This window comes from Mixophyes fleayi, chromosome 8 (assembly GCF_038048845.1).
Source record: "Mixophyes fleayi isolate aMixFle1 chromosome 8, aMixFle1.hap1, whole genome shotgun sequence".
In the NCBI taxonomy this organism is placed as follows: Eukaryota; Metazoa; Chordata; class Amphibia; order Anura; family Limnodynastidae; genus Mixophyes; species Mixophyes fleayi.
In genome coordinates this window covers 12,968,923-12,995,478 of record NC_134409.1, presented here as the reverse complement: position 1 = coordinate 12,995,478, position 26,556 = coordinate 12,968,923, and the positions used below count along the sequence as shown (strand labels likewise).

Below are 26,556 nucleotides of genomic sequence, written 5' to 3'. Positions count from 1 at the left end.
ATTTAGTGCTTTCTACAAAATGACAGCTAGAATCTGATTGGTTGCTATAGGCAACATCCCCACTTTTTCAAACCCGCAGCTTAGTAAATCTAGCCCCTAATCTTGTGGGTACTTGGATAATGGAGATAGTCTTAACCCTTCATATCACCACAAGGGTGTCAATGGTGAGTAAGTAAACTGGTATTGAATCAAAAGATTAAGCCTGATTTGGTGCCAAAAAAGTAAGTGAACTAGTGTAATACTAAAATAAATGGATACTAAATAAAAATATATGATCTGATATCTATAATAAGGAAAAATATGACCAAAAAAAGCTGCTGCACAAACTAAGATGGCTGCGTCCACCAACGAAAACACTAAACCAAAGGAGACGTTTGCAGTGCTACTGGTCTATCCGTATGAATATGTATATGATAAATAAAAAAAGAATCACGAGTTGTCACATAAGGTATGCTTTAATGAATATAATCATAAACACATCAACAGATGCCTACTAATACTGTTGCTAAAACATGCTCAAGGGGAAAAAAGCAAGGCATAAACTGCATCCCCGTGCACAGTGACGTAGTATATAAAAGATATATTTGGATGAATATAAAAAAACGTTGCTCATGAGTGTTGTAAAAACCACCAGGCTACTGGATAGATAATATGACAGCTGTCTCCAATGTAGCTCATACTGTGGTCAGAACATGTAGAAAAAACTTGTTAGACATATTCCCCAAAAAGCAAACGGATAATGCCAATAATAGCCACAATCGTTAAACCACCAATGGTGGTAAATCGCTTCTCAATGTATAGTGCTCATATAATGTCCATGTGTATCACTGTATAGAACATGGATACTCGTGAGCGCAGTGCTCAAACTTGCTTAGTAAAGTCCATTCCAAATACACATGAAGTCCGCTCCGTATCCCGATGTCAGAAAAGGACTGCAAGCATAGATAATGGATGTAAATTACTCACTGTCTTGGCTGAAAAAGTATTCCGCTCCACATATCCGCTTGAAATACGGCTCTTAATGAAGATTTATCCTCTCTGTCTCCTCAGATATCCATTGTGATCATAGGAATACGATCCTCAGTGATGTAGATAGAGATCTCCTATAGATGATAAGCAGAGCCCTTCAGATTGTAGCGGGTAGTTTATAAGTAAGTGTCCGAATGGTACGCTTGAATATACAAGCTGACAGGTGCCTTAATTCTTGCAAAGCTGTGTGGCCTCCTAACACCCTTCACGGTGGTGATATGGGTGGGTGGTAAGGCGTAGAATCAATAAAACGGAGAGAGTCCAATGCAAAGCGTCATCCATGTGATGCCGAATGAATCCAAGTATATCGGTTCTTATAGAGAAAGCCGGCAATTAGGCATAGAATTAAAAAATGAATGAAACTGCAACAAGTAGGTGAAAATCGTGTAAGGATAACTAGAATGTTGTCTCTAAACTCCTAACGCGTTTCATTACGGAACGTAACTTCATCAGAGGGAGTGGTCAGTAGGTGAGAAGGTAAACGGCTGCCCCAGCTGAAGTAGTTATTACCTTTCGTGTGGCCGCTACCACTGAAAGATTTGTGAATAACAGCCCTTAGGTAATGATTTAGGGTTATAGGTTAGCACGACATAAAGATGAGTCATGTAGAAAGATCGACTCACGGAGCATGCACACTTGCATCCATATTTAGAGATTCATATATTTTGCAGTTGCAGCCCCTTGCACAGCTTGGAGAGGCAGATCTGGGGCAGTCACTTGCAAGTTAAGCACAGTTCTTTGAGAGAGATACATATTATTTTAAGTTGGACATTGATATAAAATTTGCACCGACATAAATAGGAGTCATTTTTTGAAGTTGATGATGTGGATTTCCGCATATTTGCACCAGACGCATATTCAGTTTACGGACAAAAGTATTTGGCCACGCCTGTTAATTATTGAATTGAGGTGTTTCAATCAGACCCGCTGCCAGAAGTTTATAAAATTAAGCACCTAGCTATGCAGTTTCAATTTGCAAACATTTGTGATACATAATGGGTCATTCTGAAGAAATCAGTGACTTCAAGCGTGGTACTGTGATAGGATGCGTGGTACTGTGATAGGATGCGGCGTGGTACTGTGATAGGATGTGTGGTACTGTGATAGGATGTGTGGTACTGTGATAGGATGTGTGGTACTGTGATAGGATGCTACCTTTGCAATAAGATGGTTTGTGAAATTTCATCCCTGCTGGATAATTCATGGTCAACCTTGGCAGCACGGTGGCCCAGTGGTTAGCACTTATCCCTCACAGCACTGGGATCATGAGTTCAATTCCCGACCATGGCCTTATCTGTGCAGAGTTTGTATGATCTCCCTGTGTTTGCGTGGGTTTCCTCCAGGTGCTCTGGTTTCCTCCCACACTCCAAAAACATTCTGGTAGGTTGACTGGCTGCTAACAAATTGACGTGTGTGTATGTTAGGGAATTTAGACAGTAAGCCCCAATGGGGCAGGGACTGATGTGAGTGAGTTCTCTGTACAGCGTTGCGGAATTAGTGGCGCTATATAAATAAATGGTGGTGATGATGAACTGTAAGTGATATTATTAGAAAGTAGAAGCGTTTAGGAACAACAGCAACTCAGCCACAAAGCAGAAGACCACGTAAAATCACAGAGCAGGGTCAATGACAACACTCTGATGATTCCATAGCTGAAGAGTTACGAACTTCCGCTGTAATGTAAAATGAAATGTAATGTAAGTACAAAAACTGTGCGGCGGGAGCTTAATGGAATGGGTTTCCATGGCCGAAAAGCTACATGTAAGCCTCACATCACCAAGATCAATGGCAAGTTTTGGATGGAGTGGTATAAAGTACACCGACACTGGACTGCAGAGTAGTTGAAACGTGTTCTGTGGAGTGATGAATCATGCTTCTCTGTTTGGCAGTCAGATGGGCAAATCTGGGTTTGGCTGCATTATGTCAACTGTGAAGCTTGGTAGAGGAGGGATAATGGTATGGGGCTGTTTTTCAGGGTTTGGGCTAGACCCCTTATCTCCAGTAAAGGGCAATCTTAATGCTTCAGCATACCAAGTCATTTTGGACAATGCTATGCTTCCAACTTTGTGGCAACAGTTTGGGGAAGGCCGTTTTCTATTCCAACATGACTGTGCCCTATTGCACAAAGCAAGGACTACAAAGACATGGTGTGATGAGTTTGGTGTGGAAGAACCAGACTGGCCCGCACAGAGCTCTGACCTCAACCCCATCAAACACCTTTCGGATGAACTGGAACGGAGATTGCGAGCCAGGCCTTCTAGTCCAACATCAGTTCCGGACCTCATAAATGCTCTTCAAAATGAATGGGCACAAATTCCCACAGAAACACTCCAACATCTTGCGAAAAGCCTTCCAAGAAGAGTGGCAGCTGTTATCGCTGCAAAAGGGGGACCAACTCCATATTAAAGTATATGTATTTGAATACAATGTCCTCACAGTCCCTGTTGGTGTAATGGTCAAGCGTCCGAATATTTTTGTCCATGTAGTGTATATGCTAGATTAACTGCGCACAAGATTGATGCCCTTTTATGCAATTTCCTTGGCCTCAACCCTTGGTAGGTTGAAAAAATGAGACATGAGGAGGGAATGAGGAAGAGAAGGAGACATAACATAGGAAAAATCCACCTTTTCTTAGTTTCCTATACACCTGGCGTTATTTGCTATACAGGCAAACTTGGCACCTGCCTAGGGCTGTCATGTTCAGGAGACAACTCAGACATAGTATTATGCTGACTTTATATTAGGATTGTTGGAGAGAGAGGCAGGTATGCATGAACTCACAGGGTTTCTAACTTACCGGTATGTCCATCTCTTCCTTGGTGATTGATGTTTAAGACATTTTGATCAAGAAGAAATTTCACGAGCTCCAGATTTTTGCCGTACGTGCAGGCGCTATCAGAGACAGACAAGGAAACACACCGTTTAAGTCGTGAAACAATTATACTATAACGGTAGGCCGCTCATCGTTTCACAAACATAGAAGTTGCAAGGGCGAATGGACAAGGACTGAGATTTTATAAGAAATTATTGAGAACAATATGCCATAACTCCGTTATGATCTGAGATTGTTCTGAACGTAAGGGGAGAAATTAATCCAATGTTCCTAGTTTCTTACTATGTGATGCTTTACAAAATATAATATATCATTATACACCTGTCAAAGGCAGTCTGAATTGGAAGCACGGTAATGTTTTGCCAATCTCTAGAGATGTTAGTGCTTAATAAATTGCACAAAGAAGAGTTCTGAAAATATAAATGGCACAATTATATATTGAATAATATATCCCTGGGTGTATTAGTAGGCAATTAGGAACCAGGACCATAATGCAGCTGTCTGCAGCTTTAGGCCAAGAGGTGATCTCTCAGGTAAACATAATTTATAATGGTATAATGCACAGGTGACATTATATGTTATAAAATACTATTAATATGTTAAACGTCCTCACTTCAGTATTAATTGTGTGTTTTTGCGTCTTATTACATTATAAACAACCGTAAGGGAGGAATGGCATCTTTTGGTCTGAGGGGCAAGCAGAAGCAGAAGTAGGTGGCTCCTGGTATGGTAGCACCAGGAATATAAACAATAAAAAGTTATTAGGGCAAACAATGCAGAAATAGCTCGTCTGGATGGCTCAATATATGTATTCTCCTGGAGGATAGTCACAGTTCTGAGAATTTCCTCTCATGAAACCAGGCAATGACAATGATTATTTCACAGTTCATACTGCCCAATAATAGCTAGTAAGCAGTACCACAGACACATATATCCTCAGTGGAACTTATGAAACACTCTATGGGAATAGATATCCTAAAAGTACAGGTGTTGCCCATAGCAACCAATCAGATTCTAGCTCTCATTTATCCAGTGCATTCTAGAAGACAATAGCTAGAATCCGATTGGTTGCTATGGGCAACACCTCCATTTTTCCTTTTTACAACCGTTAGTAAACCTACCCCATAGATTTTCTAAATCTTTAGTTTTGGAAAAACTATGACATGCTACATGGAACAATTTTACACTGTATATGGGATCATACCCTGTAGAGTTTAAACCATAAAGAAAATGAAAGTCCACGAAGGTACCTTATTCCTTTTAACATAATTGTACCTAATGAAAACTGAAGTGATGACATCAGAACTGAACGTTTATATCAATATAATTTATTGATATATGTATTATTGACAAACTTGGTTCCAACAAACAAAAAACAAAACAAATGTTTACCTATGGAAAGCTGTTTCGCTGAAGATATTTTCCTTAGTCAGACTTTCTGTCCCCGACAGCTGAATTAATTCCTTCATCACTTCGTATTTGCCGTTGTAACAGGCGCTGTTGGGAGAGACAGCGATTAGATGGACAGGCTGCGCTCCCAGGCTGCAGTCTGGGGCGCGGGTTACTCACAGGTGCAAGGCCGTGTCTCCGTATATGTTCACCACATGAGGCTGAACGCCAGAGTTATTTTGCAGGAGGAATCGGACAATTTCATGGTGTCCAAACCGTGAGCAGAAATGCAGCGGAACGTGGTCTTCATTATCTTGGGCGTTGACTGCAGAAAAGATTAGTTCTATTTCTTGTGTGTTTTTTTTGTTTTTAATACAATATACATTGATAAACATGTATTATGTAAAATATAAAGCGGACACCTTCCAGCTGTGCAATAAAATGGTTTTATCTGGTCATTTACTGTCTTCATCTGTATTTAAAAATATTAAACCAAAAGTAAAAAGATAAAACAATGTACTTTTAGATACACTGCATGATCTGGTCCCTCTCAGCACTAAGTGAACACACTGGCTCCCCCCACTCATATGTAGGGCCTGAGTCATTAAGTCACGTATCTGCTGATTTTGAGCGTATTGCACAAAAATCACTCTGCACATCACCAGATCTGGGACATACGGCCGTGATCACAGCTCTGGCCACTGCATATATGGACTTAACGGAAACTTACTACAGACTACGATTTAGGGGGAATGAACTGGGCTGGGAAGGGGCGTTTGGCCGTCATCAATGTACAGTAGGGGCGTGCCAAGCTCGAGAGCACGCAGCCACGCCCAAATCAAGCTCTGGCCGTTTCAAAGTTACTTGTTTGTCTGCCATATCTCTTGCTCCAGCTACAGGGCTAGTCTGTCCTGAGTCCTAGTTATGTCAGTATCATATGCATTCAAAAAAATTATATATATATATATATATATATATATATATATATATATATATATAAAAATCATAAATGACTATATGATTGACAGGTAACATTCATTTTTTTTCTGTGCATTCTTTTGAGATGTTATATTCCACATAGGTATTGTATGTATCCTGCTGTGTCTGATCCAGTAGAGCATCACCACACGTATCTTTAGATCAGTTCCTTGTTGACTTCTGGAGTACACAGAGCTGATTTACGTGCGGTTTATAACAAACGCTCAGTATTCGTGCCTTAATGACACACAATCATAGAGTGTCGGATGGGGACACAGGGATTACAGGAAATCACAGACGGCTCCACTGCCTGAGTGCCCCATCACAAATCCCCCTGACTAGTGGTAGTTGGAGAGAGGACAAGGTGAGTGCTAGTTGCGCTATACTTGCTTGCCTTTGGGACGTCCTCTCTGGGATATCCCCAGAGGGGAGAGCCAAGAGACAAGATGATCTGCTCCCCACTGCGCAACCATACAATTTGCATCATTATATTCACTTGTATGTGAGTGCGGAGTGGCTGGTGTGAAGTGACAAGAGCACAATCACAAACTACAATGCTCCATCTGTGTACTTAAAATGATTTTCATTAGTAACTTTTGATTCATCACCACAAGACATTAACATTTTTTAGCTACAAATCATCTGTACCGCTGTGGTATATTGGCACTTTCTCCTTCTATGGAAAAAAATATAGATTCATCAAAAAAATTGACCCTGTCTCCGTAGTTTCGGTATAAGAATAAAAAGCTGATTAAACCCTAAATATGCAGACAAATAGGTAGTAGACAAACAATAGAAACAGCTGAGTAAATGAAGGACACCAAGCATATTGAAAGCAAAGGCTTCCACACAGATGGATGTGTTAATAGTCGCCTATAGTTCTGTCTAGCATGGGTTGCAAGAGGAGACCTCTGTGATTTTGAAAGAGGGATGATTGTTGGGGTGCATTTGGCAGGAGCTTCAGTTAATATTTCCATGCACATCTGTGCATTAATTTGCACTCCGTGCATTAAGTGTAAGACAGAACCACCAGGCATCATATCAGAATTTGTTATGGAAAAATGATGATTCCAGACAATTGTAGTCTTGATGCCGATTGGATAACAGGCCGTCCTGGCCAACTGTGGTGGCCCAACACTCTATTAAGTGACTTTATATTGGTGTTTCCATTTTTTGTCCTCTACTTGTATTAATGCAAACAAATCAAGGTAATTATCTGAGGTGCAACTTATATCTGGAAATGTTTTACTTGACTCTCCTATATATTCCATTATAGAGCGCATAGTTAAAATCAGTGATGTAATACAAAAGGGGTGTGGCCTGATGGTTGAGTACAGATAGACAAGACAGAACAAGAGGTGTCTCCTTCCTGTAGCAAGACACGCCTTTAAATAAGACTTACCATCCGCCTTGCTCCCCTCTTCCAGCAATAACTTTGTGATTGTGAGGTATCCCTTGGCAGAGGCGAGGTGCAGGGGTCTGTCGCCCACCTCCCCACTCATGTTCACATCTGCACCAAATTTCAGAAGCAGGCGAGTGACCTACCACACATTTTAATATGAAACAATATATGAAACAAATTCCACAATTTTGTACAGAATATAACAAATTTGATTTTATAGACCTATAGCCTATTGGCATATTGTACATCAAAACATATATATCCTATGCTATAATAGTTGGGTCGTATTAACAGTAGGTAATATAATGTTTTAAATTAAAGTATTGCAACAGATTATGTGCTGTGAAAGAACTCCCTAAGCATAAATTACACAGTGAAGCCCCCGTCCCCCCAACTAGTGAAACGGCGTGGTACTTTGTCTGGCTTGACGCTTCTCAGATGCTCACCGCCTTGTACTCTTTAATGGTTGATTCTACCTATCAGAGGAGACTGGAGAATCTTGAATTGTTGGCATCTCACTGCTCTCTCGCATCGAGAGCACTGATTGGATGCTGCTGCAGCTGACCAATCCTGACGTACATTGGTGTCAGCACACTTGAATTTCAAATTCCATGCTTTCTCCAGCAAGAAAATTGACTGGTCCGACAACAGTATTACAAATTGGGGGAGAGAGAGGATTAAATCATGTAAAAGTGGAGTCCTTATTTAATGTTACACCTTGTCTTTTATATTGTGTGGATCCACCATCCTGTACCATGCGTTTTCGATTCCTAGAAGATTGTTAACCCATCACATCAGTTCCTGGTTCATTGGACCTTACAGTCTACATTCCCTAACATGCAAATATAAACACTAGGGTCCATATCTATTCAGAAGCCAATTAGGCTAAAAGTATGTTTTTGGAGTTTGGGAGGAAATCGGAGCTCCCGGAATAGTCCCACACAAACACAGGTAGAACATACAAACTCCACACAGATAGGTACTTGGTCGGGTAGCAAATTCAAGATCCAGTGCTGTAAGACATCAATTCTAACCACTGAGCCACCGTGCTGTTGTAGTTTGATTGTTTCAATTGTAGTTTGTTAGTTTGTTGAAGATCTTCTGTGTCAAATCTTCTAACGAAGACTCATCCATTCCATTTCTGTTTACCAGTCATAGTGTGAACTAATCTGTTTTTATGACAATGTGGAGATGGGAATAACACTGGCCCTAAGCTTTAATGATCCTCCAAAGTTCGGAGGCCGAACTTTTTAAAAAATATATTATATTTTATTTTATATGTATGTATTTTGATGTTAATGTATTTGATTAACTTTTGCAAGCAATTGCATAGCGTTATATTTAGCTGTCACTACTGGGTCCCCCTTGTTTACTTGTCAACAGACCTGATTTTTGAAGGTCAATTCCATTTTCCGACAGACAATGAGGGTGTTGCCTACTGGAAAAGGTTAGTATTTGTTTGTTATATATAGTAGGAATTATCCATAACAAACCAAGGTTATAGTGATGGGCAGCAGGTGCAAAGATAAGACTGTTTGGTGTAGTTCATATTGGAAAAAAAACAGGTGGAAGAGTGGGTAAAATTAGCAAAATAAAATATATTGATATGTCACGGTTAACGTATCTCACCTGCTCGTGGCCACTGTACGCTGCGATGTGTAACGGGGTAAAGAAGACTGCATCTTGCACATTGACATATGCTCCGTGTTGTAATAATATGTCCACAGCCTGAGTGCGAAAGAATAAAGACATCAGGTAGGGCAGGAAGTAGAGAATGACAGGCAGTTAATGGCACGTAAACATCAGCTTACAGTCTAAATTCCCTAACACACACAGAAAAAGACAGACAAAGACAGAGACAGACACACACACACACACACACACACAGACAGACTAGGGTCAATTTGTTAGCAGCCAATTAACCTACCAGTATGTTTTTGGAGTGTGGGAAGAAACCGGAGCACCTGGAGGAAACCCACGCAAACATGGGGAGAACATACAAACTCCACACAGATAAGGCCATGGTTGGGAATTGAACTCATGACCCCAATGCTGTGAGGCAGAAGTGCTAACCAGTAAGCCGCTGTGCTGCCCCGGAAGAGCAGGCAATTCTCCTGCATCCATCCCACTTCCTAGTGAAGTGAGCGAGATATGAGGGCCTCCATGACACGATTAGTCGCAAATCATTTAATATTGGCACTGCCAGCCATGACAGAATGATGCGTCTGCAACATTGCTATACAGGGGGGGGGAGCCAAAATATGCGACAGACAGACTAGGGTCAATTTGTTAGCAGCCAATTAACCTACCAGTATGTTTTTGGAGTGTGGGAAGAAACCGGAGCACCTGGAGGAAACCCACGCAAACATGGGGAGAACATACAAACTCCACACAGATAAGGCCATGGTTGGGAATTGAACTCATGACCCCAGCGCTGTGAGGCAGAAGTGCTAACCACTAAGCCACCGTGCTGCCCAGTTATATTATATACAGATTCGGACAATGGCTGTGTTTGATTTATACAAGTTGATTTGAGTAAAATATACTAGTTCTTTGGGCCAAAAGCATAAAGATATGATCAGACGTGACTGCTCATGACTGAAACACGCCAATAGCTCCAATAAGAGAGGTCATTTAACTTGGACATGTGATCTCCACATAAAGCTACGTGGGCAGTTTTACCAAATTACAATTTGTGTACTTTGTTATGTGTTAAAATAAAATTGATTTTACATTCTACTCTCTGAGCTACAGTGGTAGGATCCATCGTTCCTCTTAAGCTGGGCACACATAAGCTGGTCCGCAATCGGCGACAGGACCAACGGCCATTTTGGGCACACACCAGTGGCCAGGTTGGAGGTGATTCAGCCGTTCGGACCTTTAGGCCGGGCGGCCAAGTTACTAGTGGCTTCATTACGAACTGCTAGTGTAGTTGGAAGATAAGCCCTGAAATCTGCCTGATAATAGTCCAGTTGATTTAGATCAAATAATTATCGGGCATTGGGATAATTTTCGACCCAAACATGTCTCAATATCAGGGCAGCTGTAAGATGTCGGCTGCTATATCACAGCGTGTCTGACCCCCATAACACCACTAGAATGCCAACTGTATGTCTTCTCTTATGTGTTTAGATATACTTCACTATGTCAGATTTATGTGTTTACAAGTTTATTTAGGAAGAATCAACATCCAGACATATGAAAAAGGACTTCCCTGTTATTTGATATACTCTGAATAGAGAAGATATACCGTCTTTGTGTGCATAAAAGGAATGCTTGATGTATGTATTTTCTCTCTTTAAATTAAAAAAAAACAACTACTAAAATACTATTAAACACAGTTTTATAGTATAAGTTCAGACAGGCAAAACGTGCCACATTTCACAGTTTACTTAAATTAATTGAATTGCGAGCAGCTAATGCAAATTTCGAATTTTGAGTCAACATCTTGGCAGTCATAAGATACAGAATACAGTGGTTGAGCTAAAAATGAATATACATATTTTCCAGATTGGTTCAACCAAAGGTTCGAGGTCGTTAAAGTGGGTCAAACTGGCTGGAATAATTTGACCATCCCCATTTACAATTGTACATTAAAGTCCTTTCCAAAACAGAAATCATTTTTAGTAAAATTGAGTTCAAATAATGTAAGTAAAGATGAAAACTAACTATGACAGAAAGTAGGATTCAAAATCCATTGTCTCTTATTATACTGATCATCGGTAAGGGAGATAGATGTATATAGACACAAAACAACAAATGAAAACAAATATGTAACATCTGTACAAAAATTTGTACAAAAATCAGTAGTATCCTTAAGGCTTATGGAAAGACAATCTTTCTGTAAACAAGAATCAATGTAAATTGCTAAGTGTACAGACACAGAACCAATGCCTGAAACAACAGGTCATTCTGGGAGATAAAACTTAATCTGTAGTAAGTACATATAACCATTTCTACACAGCATCCTTCTTTTTCTTTATTAATATATGCAATAATTGGGGCCACAATAAACTTAAAATATGCATTTCTGTCGTTAACTTGTAAACATGTTTTCTGTAAATATGAACCTTGGTCTGGCAACATTATTGTCCTACCTTTATCAACCATTTCCTTTTAGAGATGATCATCTCCTTGTTTTTTAGTTGCTGTTAAATTATTTTTAAATTTGCTGCCACTATCTCACAATATTATAGCCTATAGAACAAAATCACTAGAAAAAAGTATCAAGATGTGAACTATTACAAAATGTAATCAAACGATCTAGATCAAGCGATCAGGAGCAGTAAGCTTGCTCACAGTAACTGCCATCGATTTGCCATAATAATGCATTTTTATATAAAATGTTGTGGGAGAAAAAGTCCAGAATGACGTCAAAAGAAGTAGTATGATTAGTGGGAATAAAACTCAGTCCATCAACAGATGTCTCAGCAGAAGAATGAATCCCATTTGATGTATTCAACACAAAACAGTCAGTTGCTCATTCAGGGGGACATTTTCTGACCTGTATAACTGACTCTGTGAGCCTCCTAGGTCTGCTTTTTTGCTCCCCCTGGCCTAAAATTAAAGGGTAGAACTGTGGCCAGGGAACTGGGGTAAATTACCCCAAATGGGGTAAAAATTAAATCCCTGGGGGTAATGCTGCTGATTCACATGCTGTCAGTTGGATTGTAGACCCCTTTAAATGTGAAATTGCTGTTGTACCAGAAGAGCCTCAAGGGTTGGCAGAGGCACTTCTTGAGCTTCGATGCAATAATGCAGCACGTATTGCATTTGAAAACAAAGCAGATCTGTCATATTTTTGGATGTCAATAGCTGCAAAGGCATTCATTGTACATGAGGAGGCAGTCAAAAAGTTGCTGCCTTTAGCAACAACCTACCTTTGCGAACAAGTATTTTCCACTCTAACGAACATAAAAACAATGCAGAGAAATCGGTTGGACGCTGAAGACTGTATCCAAATTGCTCTGACATCAAAATGCCCCAATATTGATGCTCTCGTATCAAAAATGAAGCAACATCATTTCTCCAAAACCTGAAGTTTTGAAGTTGAAGCTTTCAAAGAAATTTTGAATAGATTCAATAAAATTTTGAATTCCAATAATTAATAATATATGATTTCCTTACTTTCAAATCAAGGGAGTAACGTCGGCGTATCTAAATATATTTTGGGGTAAAAGGTAAAAACTTTGCTGACCACTGGGGTAGAAGATCTTAAATTTCCTGCCAAGACAACTATTAAGCTGGTGTCGCTGTTCGTGGAGGCTGAGGAATCAGCTAACTTATTCCACACCTATTCCACACTTTCATTCCATCTCTGACGGCTTTACTTAGCCTACATATAAGCACAATTAAAAGGATAATCCAAAGTAACATACCTAACATTTTCAGTTTGTGTTTGAAGAATACTATCCTCAAAGAGTTTGATTGTTTGTTTAAGGTCTGCAAATTTTTTTGGTAATTTTGCAGCAATCGATTCCTAAAGTTCCAAATCACTGGAATTTTTTTTCCTCTTTGAACTGTGTTTTTTTATTGTAGACAACTACAAATGCTCAACAGTCAATAACATCAAAGCAAGAGAATATCTATTTCCCAAGGCATACCATCTTATGTACAAAGTGTCTTCTTTTTTCAAAATACAAGTAAGTGGACTCCTTAATCCCTGAGGAAAACAATCCACTCTCAAATACTCTTGTTGCCTGTAAAATTGTACTGGTGGATTTTTTTTTATCAGTATTTCCATTTTTTTTATAACACATCTGTAGACACATTTGAAAATCCTGTTGATTCAGCCTCACTTAACATATCCCCTCTCTCACTGTCAGTGAGAAATACAATATACACTCTGCATTACGTAATTGTAGCAGTTTTCTCAAAGCATGGATCAATCCTGCCTTACAAAGATCCATGTCCTAGTACTGTATGGTACATAATTGGCTGCTAAATTCAGCTGAAAGGCTCCTGGAAAACCACACCACAAATATGTTTACAGCCACAGCACATGTAAAGGATATACAATTGTGCTACAAATATATTCTGCTCAGCCAGCACCGCTAAACACATAAAAAGGAAATAAATTAATCGCACAAGCACAACGTTTTTGTATGTGCTCAAATACACCTAGATGTCCACCTAGATCATTGCTATTTGCAGACCCATGTCCCGATCTCTGGAATTGAATTGGGAAAATAAATCTGCGCCTACTTCTGCGGGTTTGTGGTCTATCTGCCAAAGCACTTGGTGAACAGAGTGAAAATATCACTACTCTGTTTAGACTCCTTTTTCTGGGTTACCTCTTTGGTAAGTTAGTTCTCAATTTAAAAACACATATATGTATTGCCCAAATATATGGAACTCTCATTGTTTAGAGTTAGGACCGCCCTATTAGCAAAAGCGCCGTGTAATGGCGGGTGGCTTTAACATATATTTGCAAATGTGTGCAACTAAGACTTTTGCATTTTCATCTACAGTAGAAATGGCAGATCTGTTGCTGGCTATAGCAGTGTGCTGGGTGATCTCTCTGTGTGTTTGTTCCTTTTAGGATAACCCCGCCCTTACAAGCACCTGCTATAGCCTATAAATTGATTGAGCAACTTCCAGTTCTTTATTAAACTCATTTATGTCTACAAATGAACCTTAGAGTGATTGGATGTTACCACTGTCGTTATTCTTCTTCAGTTTTGCGTGCTTCAATGTTTTATTACATGTAGAGGTGCAATGAGATGTGTTATCCCACAAAAGACCACCTGGAAGGTACACAAGACATCCTATTTTAGATAGATGTGCTCCAAGTTGCTCTATTATCGCCACTACCAACAGAAAGACTGCCCAGACCTATAAGATTACCATCTTCTCCACCTACTGCTTCTCATCTTGTTGATGTTAATACATTAATTGACCTAACATATGCAGGTCAGTGATCAAATGTGTTTTGTTTCCACCAGGCCTCTTTTGGCCTATAGTTACAGTCTTAAAATATTCCTATTAATACATCAGTATGCTGTTGATAATTAACATTATCTCAACCTTATCAAGGAAAATTACACTAAAGACTAAATTTACTAAACTGTGGGTTTGAAAAAGTGGAGATGTTGCCTATAGCAACCAATCAGACTCTAGCTTTCATTTATTTAGTGCATTCTACAAAATGACAGCTAGAATCTGATTGGTTGCTATAGGCAACACCTCCACTTTTTCAAACCCACAGTTTAGTAAATATACCCCTAAAATTCAATTTAGTGCCCTGTTGAAAACAAAAATGAAGTATATACAATTGTGGATTTCGGTCCATGTTTATTTTAAGAGCTTAAAAGGACAGAAATTCATAGTACTGATTTGAATTATTTGTTTTAATTCCAAGCTTTTCTATTCCAATGGGCGTATTCAATTGACGGCGGGATCGCTAAAAATGCCGCGCTCTAAAAATATTACCGTTAATACGGTAATATCTCGCTGAATTTCAGCAGCTGCGAGCTGAAATACAGCAAGTAAATTACCGTATTAACGGTAATATTTTTTGAGCGCGGGTATTTCGGCGATCTCGCCATCAATTGAATATGCCCCCAAAAATGCAATATGTTGGCCGCACTTTTTTTTTTATGTCTGTGAAATGGAACAGTGGCACTGTGGATAGTATTGCCGCATCATATTGCTGGGGCCATGGGTTTTATACCAGGACACTATCAGTGGGGAATTGATATGTTCTCTCCATGGGTTTTCTCCAGGTGTTCCAGTATCCCCTATATTAGTAGGTTAATGTGTGTTTCAAAATATTTAGACTGTAAGCTCCACTGTGGCAGGGACGGGCAGGAATTTTTAAACATTCACTGTAAAGAGCCTCTCAAGATGTTTGCATTTTATAAGTAAAAGGTAATAAATAATAAACAAATAAGGCCTTCAAATAGCTTCTAAAATAAATTGGACACTTTTCCTGGGAAATGTACTCCCAGCAATCATCAGAGGCAATATGAGGAATTACAGGGAAGTGACAGAGGTAGAACGATATTTGGTGTAATATTCCCAATATATAGTATCTAATTGCTAAAGTGCCAGAATAGGTGAATAATTAATGCATTGATGCATTAGGAAAGATTACTGTGGAAATATCGGCCATCACAACCACAGCTTTGAAAATATAGGATGGTTTAGTAAATTCCTAATAATTCTCAAGAAATATTTGACCATGCCAAAAATATAAAAAAAAGCAGTAAAAAAAACCCTACAAAGTGAATAATGTATTCAACTCTGTACTGTATGTAATATATGGAGTATTGATGTTAATTTGTGTTTGCTTTTCTGTATGTGTGTTTGCAGTATTTGTCAAGTGTTGCATGAACCAAATATGTAACCAAATGGTAGAAGATGTAATTCCACTTAATCCACATACGCAAAGACAATTTACCTTTAGATATACTGAAGCAATTCAAAGAGAAATTGAGAGTGAACAATATATGCATGCTTTAATGGATATACATATGCCAAAGAGGCTCAAAAGGGGAGAGTGAGGATGTAACACAGCAGTAGGTGTGCAGTGCCCGCCTTTAAAGGGGGGAGTACTGTCACACGCCCGGCGATCAGGCTATGCACCCGATCCCTGGCAATCTGACCTGCCTCCGCTGGCCGTACTCTCCGTCCAGGGCGCCGCCATCTTTGATTCCGGTCTGCGCATGCGCACAACCATCCTATTAATTTCCTCTACTCTTCTCCCATTTTGGCTCCAAACTTGAAAAAGCAGCTCCGCTGGATGTTTGGTGCCTGTTCTTTTAGTTACCTCCAAGGTGCTAAAAGTGGCTCCTAGATTGCAGAGCTGACACTCTATTTCAGTGCTATACCTCCATTCCAGTGAAACCTGCTGACTTCAGAGCTGACACTTCCTAGTGTCCCACCGCCATTCCAGTGGCAACCTGCTGTCTGCAGAGTTGACACCTCTCTCGCCCCGCCTCCGCCATTCCTGTGTCGTCCGCCAATCTCTTTTACTCCCCTCTATGTGTTGTCTGCCATTACTGACCGTCTTTGCATGTTCCACTATGAGGTTTCGCCTGGTACTCCTAGTGAGGGCTGTGACCTGCGTGCTAGACGCAGCAAAAGCCAAACCGCCTTGCGGATGGTCCCCGGTGAATACCGTCTCCTCGTTAGACTCAGCGCTTTACTTGAGTAGTGCAAACCTGGGCAAACTGTAGGATCCAGCCTCCTGAACAGTGACAAGTTACCAGGAAGGAACATAAATTTAACTCTCCTTGTATCTAATAACTTTTCTTTTTGTAATGTCTAACTAAAAAAATTAAAAAAAATTTGTAACAAGAAAGAAATCTGTCCATGTTTAGAAGATTTTTTTACTTGAGTTCTCACCTAGCAATAATTAAATCATGATAAAGTTATTTACCAAAGGTATAATTTAAATTTGCTCATCTGTGATAAGATCTGTGGTTCGCTCCCCTTTAAGTTCACTAAGTAACAATTCTCAGGAGGAAAACATGGGCAACAAACACCATATGGTGCAGGAATTCAAATATATAACACATTTCAATAAAGGTAATAAAATATGCATACATAAAAACAAGTTATAAACAGCTTATCTCATATAGAAGTTCATGTAGGAAACAGCTCACAGCAAAGTCTGTTTCAAATATTGTTTCTTTCAGATTGTCTTCTACACCTCTGGTACAAGCACTGAATCACAGGAAGGCTGCCATCTTTAAAGTTTAAAGGATGCAGCCAATCAATGTGTAGCTTAACAGTTACTGGGTATGACAGTAACTACCCAGTAGCACACTAATTGGTGGCAGGTTTCCACACTCTGATTGTTGAATGACTGGAACTGTCCACCAATCACAGTGTCACATGACATGTACAGTAACCTTAGAGACCGTAAGGAACCATAAAAGCAGTAAGTAATTTGTTTGTGTTTGCCCCTATAGATCTTGAGTCTGATTTTTACACTAATAGAGATTAGGTAGAGGGGGGCTGTATTATAATGCCAACATAGATTTGGGGTCTGATTTTGTAGTATTACAAAGATCAATTTGGGCTCTACATTATAATGCCACGCAAGACTGCTGGTCTGATATTTGTATTGCAACAGAGATTTGTTACAGCAACCAGTGCGGCATAAACTCATAGAACTAGCAGAAGAGGTCTTCACCTTTAGCAGCCGCCTTTCCCGTAGAGACTGGTTTTGCTCACGGGTACTCAGATGTCCCCAGGACTTAAGCTCAAAGAAGTATAAGTTTATACTCACACGGCTGTGCACGGGTACAGGAGGTAGCACATGGAGCAGAGGCAGGCCAGAGATCTGCGGACTGGATGGAGCACCGGAGGAGATGTTATGTACCAGCAGGGTCAAGGTCACCGGCAAAGGTTCAGAATTTGGGTACAGGCAATAGGTCAGGGTCACCGTCAAAGGTTCAGATTCCGGGTACAGGCAATAGGTCAGGGTCACCGGCAAAGGTTCAGATTCCGGGTACAGGCAATAGGTCAGGGTCACCGGCAAAGGTTCAGATTACGGGTACAGGCAATAGGTCAGGGTCACAGGCAAAGGTTCAGAATCCGGGTACAGGCAATAGGTCAGGGTCACAGGCAAAGGTTCAGAATCCAGATACAGGCAATAGGGCAGGGTCACAGGAAAAGGTTCAGAATCCAGGGACAGGCAGACGTCATACACAGGAAATCAATCTAAGGTTCAACACCAAACAATAGCTCAGGAGCAGGCAACAGTACTGGAAACAGGACGCTATAACCGGCAGGGAGGCAAAGCCCTCCCTGCCTTTTACACTGAAGCCAACCAATCAGGGCATTGCCCTGAAACAACACACAGGCCAGAGTTAACTACATTAGCGGCCTAATTAGACTGCAGGCAGTAGTGTGAGCGCCCGGCTGTACTGAGTGGCAGGGGTGCGATAGCAGCGATTTCGGAGTCCCGCTGTAGCCCGGCCGTCGCATTGACGACCGGACCAGGAACTAGGGGCATTGAGTCGTGGCGGTGCCCGCGGCCGCCACGGCTCCTGACAAGATTAGAGAATGGGGGGGGGGGGGTGGCTCTTTTAACTACCCCATCCTAAAAAACAGACTAGATCCACCCCTACTTCAGTTTGCAATACAATTTGAACAAAACATTTCCCAGACATATATACATGTATACTTATCATCTGGCATGGCAATGTTCCATTTCTCTACGTTCTCTAAGTTTACATTGTGTTACAGGATGAGAATCTTGACATATTTAATTTGGAGGATTAATATTTACATATATTTTTTTTCTACATTGTTCAAATTTACCATTCCTCCTAAAAATTTAAATGATACAAAATTGTGGCCTGATGGGAAATAGTTGAGGGATTTATATTTAAAAGTAGTGCCAATCAGACAGCAGCCAGAGAACTGAGATGCTGAAATATATTGAGGTGTACTGAAGCCTTTTAGAAGAGAATGGAAAAGCACTGACCTCTACATTTGCTTTTAAATAGTCTATATCAATTTCTATGGGTGGCAAAACATTGTAGGCCTGGGTCAAACTTCAGGTCTCCTTTATTTCCACATGATTTAATACAACAGTCTGAAATTCAGTATATCTCAGACAAACACGCTGCATACTGACAAATTAGATGCCTCTCATTCTCCTTCTTCATGAGCAAATAGATGACCTTTAACATGAACTCTCCTCTCTCCAAAACGCTTTTATTTTGGAGTAAAAAAAAACTACAATTGGTATGGTTAACCATCAATTAATGTCCAAAATTTCAATCTATGCAGTAAATTTATTTTGGACAGATTTTAATGTTTGTGTTGGACTTAAAAAAAAAATAAAAAAATTGTATAATTCAGAGCTGAGCAATCATTGAAGGTTAACTAAAGGTAAAATGTGTTTTTAATTTTTAAAAATTGAAATACAAAAAAAGTTGTTTTATAAAACAAATTTTGATAATCCCCAATTTCATTTTCCTGTTTTTACCACTGGCCATTTCCTTGTATCCCAGAAGGAAACTTACCTGTGTCACTAAAGGCATTCTTGTTTTGGGAGTTAAAGGTAGGGGAACATAGACCCTGCAACAAACACTCTCTCTAGACTCCAGCATCGGAAAAGAAAGGCATGTACTGGATATTGTGTATATATTGTCATAACACGCAGCAATACCCACAATGAATCCCTTATTAAACAGAGGTATTTTACCACTATCACCAGACCCATGGTCTTATACTTGTAATATGTCTATGGGAATGTTATCCAATCCAATGACAAATGTCAAAGATGTTGAGACTGTTGATTGGATTGTCCTCATATACAAGTATATTAGGAGGATAAGCAACAATTTCTACACTTTATATTGATATTCAAACTTCCGTATTCAAATTGGGCGTAACTGCAGTTGCTTTTATGGGAAAGAGCAAAGACTTGTCCAACAAGGTGGTGGTGTCTGAGGGGGGGTTGCAAACTTTTGCATCTTCATGGGAGGAGCTGGGTGGATCAGGTGCATTCCTTACGGAGTGTGGGTCATTGCTAAATGGGTATACATGTGCACCCAAAAAGAAAAGATTTTGATTTGTCTGGTCAGCGCAGGGCTGGAGCCTCTATAGAGCTGTATAGCACTGGTGCTGGTTAAGAATTTTAGGGAGGTGGAAAATGCTCTTTTTTAATACTTATTTATTTTTGCAATTAAAGATACAGCAGTCATCATCATCAACTTCTTCCAAGGACCGAGCTGTTTGTATGGCCTGGAGAAGTAGTTAATGATGATACCATATATTTGCTTCGGATACATCTGACATAATTTGATAATGATGACTGTTCTATCTTTGCTCTGGATACATCTTAACATCATCACTTCCTCCCATTTTCGGTTACAGGACTTTTACGCGCTGCACCCTCTTTGTGGAATTCCCTCCCTCGCACAGTACGACTTTCCTCTAGTCTTCAAACCTTCAAGCGTTCTCTGAAAACCCACCTCTTCAGACAAGCTTATGATATTCCTCAACCACCATCTTAATCTCCCTAGATTACCCTATTACCACCCTCTACACAGCTAACACAAGACAACAACCCTCTGACCAACATTGGTACACACACAGCCCACTCAATACTTTTACCTTTGCATTCTAGCTGGTCCATTGTGCAATATGATGTAGCACATGCCCTTGTGTTTCAAACTCCCATTGTCCTATAGATTGTAAGCTTGCGAGCAGGGTTCTCTTACCTCTCTGTCTGTATGTATTACCCAGTATTGTTTTATTATGTTTGTTCCCAATTGTAAAGCGCTACGGAATTTGCTGGCGCTATATAAATAAATGTTGATGATGAGGATGATGATGATGATGTTTTCATTGCCTAAATTGCACTGAAAAAAAATCAAAGCCAAGTATTGATTGGCTCCTATAGACAAATTGACCCAATATCACCGCACAATATCTGAGAATGTAAGTCCAGCCTTCATCTGCCTATGGGTGTGGTCATCTATTGACTAATTGTCCCGTTCTCCAATAGGATCATTTGGCTCATGTGTGGCTAAATTGGAAAGTCATTTTAACGCTTGTCCCGAGCAGCAGGATCAGCCCAGGTGTGGCTGGATTTACTGCATAATTACAACTTGTTAGTGTAGCTTAATTGTTATGGAATTATCTATTATAGCAGAATATGGAAGTCACCTCATGATGTCCAGCGATGGTGGCAATGTGCAGAGCGGTGAGAGCGCCATATCCCACCTGTTGAATATCCGCCCCGCCATGCAGCAGCGCAGTCAGCAGCTCAGCATTATCCTAAAAAAATGTAAAAGATATTTCATTAACCGATTCCCTGCAAAGGGCAGACAAGTATATCCCTGCACTGCTCATCCTTTATCTCCAGTCCTGGAATTGAAAATAAATATATTCCATTTGTTTTTAAATATTTAACTATTACATATTCCTTTCACCTCCTCAGGACTACACATGTCCTACCAGGCTAACGGTTAGGCTTATTTCTTTAACTTGAGGCTTACCACAGCTCCTGGTTCCTGGGAGTTGGCTGGGACCGTTAGAAATATTTCTAGGACCCAAACTGAGAAATACACAAAATTCAGAATCAAACTCTGGGTATATGTGACTGATGACACACTTACACAATGTGGGCCTTATTCCTCTTCCCATGCAACCCGGACACAAGTTGCATTTTTAAAACAAGCATGGAACTTGAGTGTACGTGCGCCTATATTCAAATCCAAGATACGTTTCCATTTGACTCTGGGTATAATTGCGCTTTGCGTAAACAGTGCTTGCCGACAGAACACAGTGCAACATACACACACACAAAAAAAAACTTTATAAAAATAATTAACAACTCATAATAGGCTACTTTAGCCATTAATAAAAAATTTTTTTTTTAAAAAATAAATAAATAAAATAAAACATTTTTGTCTAACTTTTTAACATATGTCTGTCATTAAGCACAAGGCTCCATCAGATAAGTCATGTAAAGTAATCTATGCAACTCACCTTTTGGACAAAATATTGGAAGATAAATGATCTTTCCAACATAGTTAACTAGTGAACATTCACACGATTGGCCAACTCAATCAGGGCTTCTCGCTAAAGCCCTGCACAATTGGGCGGAAGAGACAGTATTGTACTTATAGGACTGAAAACATATATTTTTGAAGGGTTTAATAGTCTTTTATATTTATACTTTATATTAATGCAGGTACAGATGTTAAAGTCCTGACATATAACCATAAATACACCATGTCCCCCTAAGCAATTTTACAGGTCTGTGGTTCCGTGATAGATAATTAATCTACATTTTGTTTTAAATAGGTCTACTTAATTTTTACATATTATTCTAATTTGATCAAGTCAGTAGAAAGATCTGTAAAAGAAGGTCACAGGAAGGTTTTAGAGAGTGTATGTTTTGCGAGGAGACATAAGACTGGAGTTGTTTGGGGTAATTAGATAAGGGAAACAAACAGTAGCAGAGCTAGGAAAATATAAAATTTACAAATAATTGCTTAAGTTAGTAAATATAAATCTTACAAGGTTAGTAAACATGCATTAATCTTATAGGTAATTGCTTAAGGTTAGTAAATATAACATTCTAAAGATAGCAGCTTGACCAAACATATCATACCATAATGACTTTGTAGAAATACAGACACACATTGATTTTGGAAAGTATGTTAGTATAATGCTGTTGTGTATTAAGTTCATTCCATCAAAAAACTTGTATGATGACTTCCTACTGATTTAATTGCCTGTTATACTCTGCTGTTGCCATGCCAGGGAAGAAATAAAGCTTCATGGAAGATCTTTTTCAAGGTTCACGTTGATTAATTTCCCATAACGTTTAAGTTTCCAACTCCCACCTGTAGTAATATTGTCACGCCAAAGCAACAGGAGGAGTCTCAAGTGCACGCTAGGCTGGTCAAGTTGGAAAGCCTGTCTCCTGCTAGTCTTTAGGTCACGGCAGCTGGGATCAAGACCATTGCATCAGGATATAGTAGTTGATATTGACAAGTACATACCAAATATCTTTTAAGCATGTGTCTATCAATAAGCACTGCAGAGCTCCGACAGATAAGTCACGTAAAGTAATCTAAGAAACTCACCCTTTGTTCAAAAGATTGTAAGATGGGTGATCTTTCCAACACAATAAACTATTGTACATTTACAGAATTGGCTATTATAATGTAACTCTATCAGGGCTTCTCACTGAAGCTCTTTAGAATTGGGTGGGAGAGGACAGGGTTATACTTATAGTGCTGAAAGAGGGAGGGCTTAAAAACCTATCTTTTTGTAGGGTTTACTAGTCCTTTATATTGATCCTTTAAATGAAATCAGGTACAGATATTAAAGTCTGCAGGACTCCGACAGATAAATCACGTAAAGTAATCCGTGTTACCTGTCTTCTGGTCAAAAGATTGGAAGAAGTTTTTGTTTTCCAGTTCACACAGGCTATTGTACACTCACATGCTATTCAGTCCAGCATGAATTCAGGACTGTTGCTGAGGGGTAATAATGTTACTCCAGCTGAACTTCTCATTGAAGCCCTGCAAAATTGGGTTAGAAGGGGCAAGGTTATACTTATAGAGTAGGCAGGGGTGTGTGGTTGTGGGCATAAAAAATATATTATGTAGGGTTTACTAGTCCTTAATACTGGCTCTTTAAATAAACCTGTGTTCGTGTCTCTTGTAAAAAGATCCCCAATGAACTATTCCAACCCATCATATATTCCCCAAACTTCTCTAGTTAACCTAGAAATGTTCCCTCCTTCACCACCCTTGTAAAACTCCCTATTACGATGGTCATTTTCATTTACTACTACCTATCTGACAATCCTGTGCTGTTCAAATAGCGTACAGATGCCTGCTGATGGATTTGACAGGTCTGAAGACCTTAGTTTCCTTTAAACTTTCCTTCCTGACTTATAAACCCACAAGTTAACCCGTGCATGATACTCATGCATTTTTTTGTCAAATAATGTCAGTATACCAAACTTCAGGTCATTCGGATGAGCCTTTTCTGAGAAAATAGTTTTTTCCACAGACACACACACACAAACACACGCCGCTACACATGCAGGGGCGGATCTAGAAAATGTTTGTTCCCCGGGGGGATGTTAGGGCGATTTAGGCCCCGCCCCCTTTCCGACTTCTGAGGCTGCCGGGGGCTGCACAGTATGTGCAGGTCCGCTCGGCAGTGACAGGCAGGGACAGTGTGTTTAAAACACAATCAGAGCAGCCGGGCAGCACACTGTCACTGCCAAACGGACCTGCACATACTGTGCAGCCGTCGGCAGCAAACCCCTGCTAGGGGGGGGGGGGGCGATTGCCCCGATCGCACCCCCTGGATCCGCCACTGTACACATGTGTGTTCATGAGGTAAAATTACCTCACGAAAATGAGTTTGACCCCTCAACTCGTCAATAATGTCAGTATACCAAATTTCAGCCCTTTTTGAGGGTTTTTTTCCACACACACACTAAGAATTTAGTAGGTCAGTTAACCCCGTGCATGATACTCATGCATTCTAGTCAAATCAAGCTACTTAAGGTGTTAAAAACTCCCCACTGTCACCTCCGGCAACCACCAACCACTCCCAACTGTCACTTCTCCTTCAATAAATATATAGGTCAGTGTATAACTCTGCCCAGCAGGTGGCGCTGCAGCTTGGTTTGTTTTTTTTTTTCACACACACACAGACAGACTAACACACGTCACTAGACATTTATATTATAGATATGTAATATAACTATGTTTCATTATAATGTCTACAGACCTGTCAAATCATTTTCCATAAAAGCTGTGTAAAGGATGGACGGTTGGCAACCAAGAAGTAGTGTAAGATAGAATTCCACAGGCCCAGTGGTATGGTAGAGAGGCAAGGGTACCCCCAGTTATGTTGGACTGAAACAAGGCACACAGGATGTAAGGTTTTACCACAGCAGCAGTCAGATAAGTATCAATTGTATAGGAAAGTAATACCACAAGATCTTCAATGTTATTCAACATGTCACAAAATAAATATAATTTAGGAATCTTGTGTCAACAATATCAGCAATATGCAAACATAAATCACTACAACACATAGGTCACTGAATAAAGATATCTCACTGGGAAGTGAAGTACTAGTGCTTCAGTGAAATGGGTTTCACTAGAAACATACTTTTAAATAACAACTGGGTTGCTAAAGAGTTAGACAATTACAGATGCAACAAGGGTTAATCTAACTTGATCAGGTTAGATGCTTTAGAAAAAATTACTGTAGACTAGGGTCAGTTTACAATAGACAGAACCCTCAGGGGTAAATTGTAAGCCACAGGTTAAAGCAATGTTTCAGCTGGTAATCGACTTGAGGCATCCGTGACTCCTGAACTCCGTATAAGAAACAGTAATTCTGCACAATACACAATTTCCAGTGTAAGGAACAAAATCATCACTTAGTAATCCATCTAATGGAATAAGCAGATCTCCGCCAGCAGCTGTAGAGTTAAACAACTTGCAATTTTCTCCTCAGCAACCATTTTAGGCAGTTTCACATTAGGATCAAACTTCTGATGCAATATAGACAAACTCTGGTGACAATTTTTTTCATTCTTAGATCCTTAGCACTTTGTGTCAGCTTGCTGATAAACTTTAAATACAGCAGATTTGGCTGTAATAACCTTACCTTCAGTCAGTATCATAACCTCTCAAAAGCAATGTTACAGTCCTGGTCAGAGGCTTTAAGTACACAGCTTAATGTCTCACTTGTTTCACGTTAATAACTTGAACATAGCAAAGCAAATTAAACCATAAACTTATCTGTCTTCATATGAGTTCTGCTGATATCTGATCAGCAGTGTTTAGGGCTGGGCCTTTTCCTTTACTCCAAAGATACTTCCTTCTGGGCTGGGTTTTAAAGCTGGAACTTTAGCTGCATCCCTGCAATAGGCCAGTAACAGCACTCAATGGCTTATTGTGGGTAGATCTGCCATGATCCCAGGGATCAGAAACAGAGCACAACTCCCAGCAACCAGCATCCTCTCACTAGCCTCCACTAGCTTCCAAAAGTCCGTGTTTGGCTGCTTCCCGAAGAACAGACTACTAGTACAATATGGTGCCAAAAGGCCCACTGTTTTCTGCAGGCTTTTTGTAACTTGTTGCAATGTCTAATTGTCTCTGCATGCTTCTAGTGCAGCCTGTGGTCCCCAAAATGACCACTGCAATTTGCAATAAACTTCCCAGAGCCACTGAATGAGTGCATGCAGTAATATACCTGGGATTTGCAGGGTAATACAGTTGTACAGTTGGAGCAGAGAGGTGAACAACATTAAGTATAGGAATATTGGATTGACGGATGGGTAAGTGTAAGGGCCTTTTTACATTTTTGCCTATCTGTTACTACACAGTCTTATTTTATTACCGTGTTTGTACCCAATTATAAAGAGCTGCGGAGTATGTTGACGCTGTGTAAATAAATGTTGTTG

The 26,556-nt window shown here is 39.9% G+C and overlaps 1 protein-coding gene across 2 annotated transcripts in view; it reads right to left on the bottom strand.

The window, feature by feature from the left end:
• Positions 1 to 26,556, bottom strand: part of TNNI3K (TNNI3 interacting kinase) — a 174,510-nt gene that overhangs the window by 128,249 nt on the left and 19,705 nt on the right. For both annotated transcript variants that reach the window (XM_075181918.1, XM_075181919.1), the window contains exons 5-10: positions 21,267 to 21,377; positions 9,261 to 9,359; positions 7,632 to 7,770; positions 5,432 to 5,576; positions 5,255 to 5,359; positions 3,827 to 3,921 (exon numbers count right to left, since the gene is read on the bottom strand). In XM_075181918.1, the coding sequence (XP_075038019.1) occupies positions 3,827 to 3,921; positions 5,255 to 5,359; positions 5,432 to 5,576; positions 7,632 to 7,770; positions 9,261 to 9,359; positions 21,267 to 21,377 (694 nt within the window). The remainder of the gene's footprint in view (positions 1 to 3,826; positions 3,922 to 5,254; positions 5,360 to 5,431; positions 5,577 to 7,631; positions 7,771 to 9,260; positions 9,360 to 21,266; positions 21,378 to 26,556) is intronic.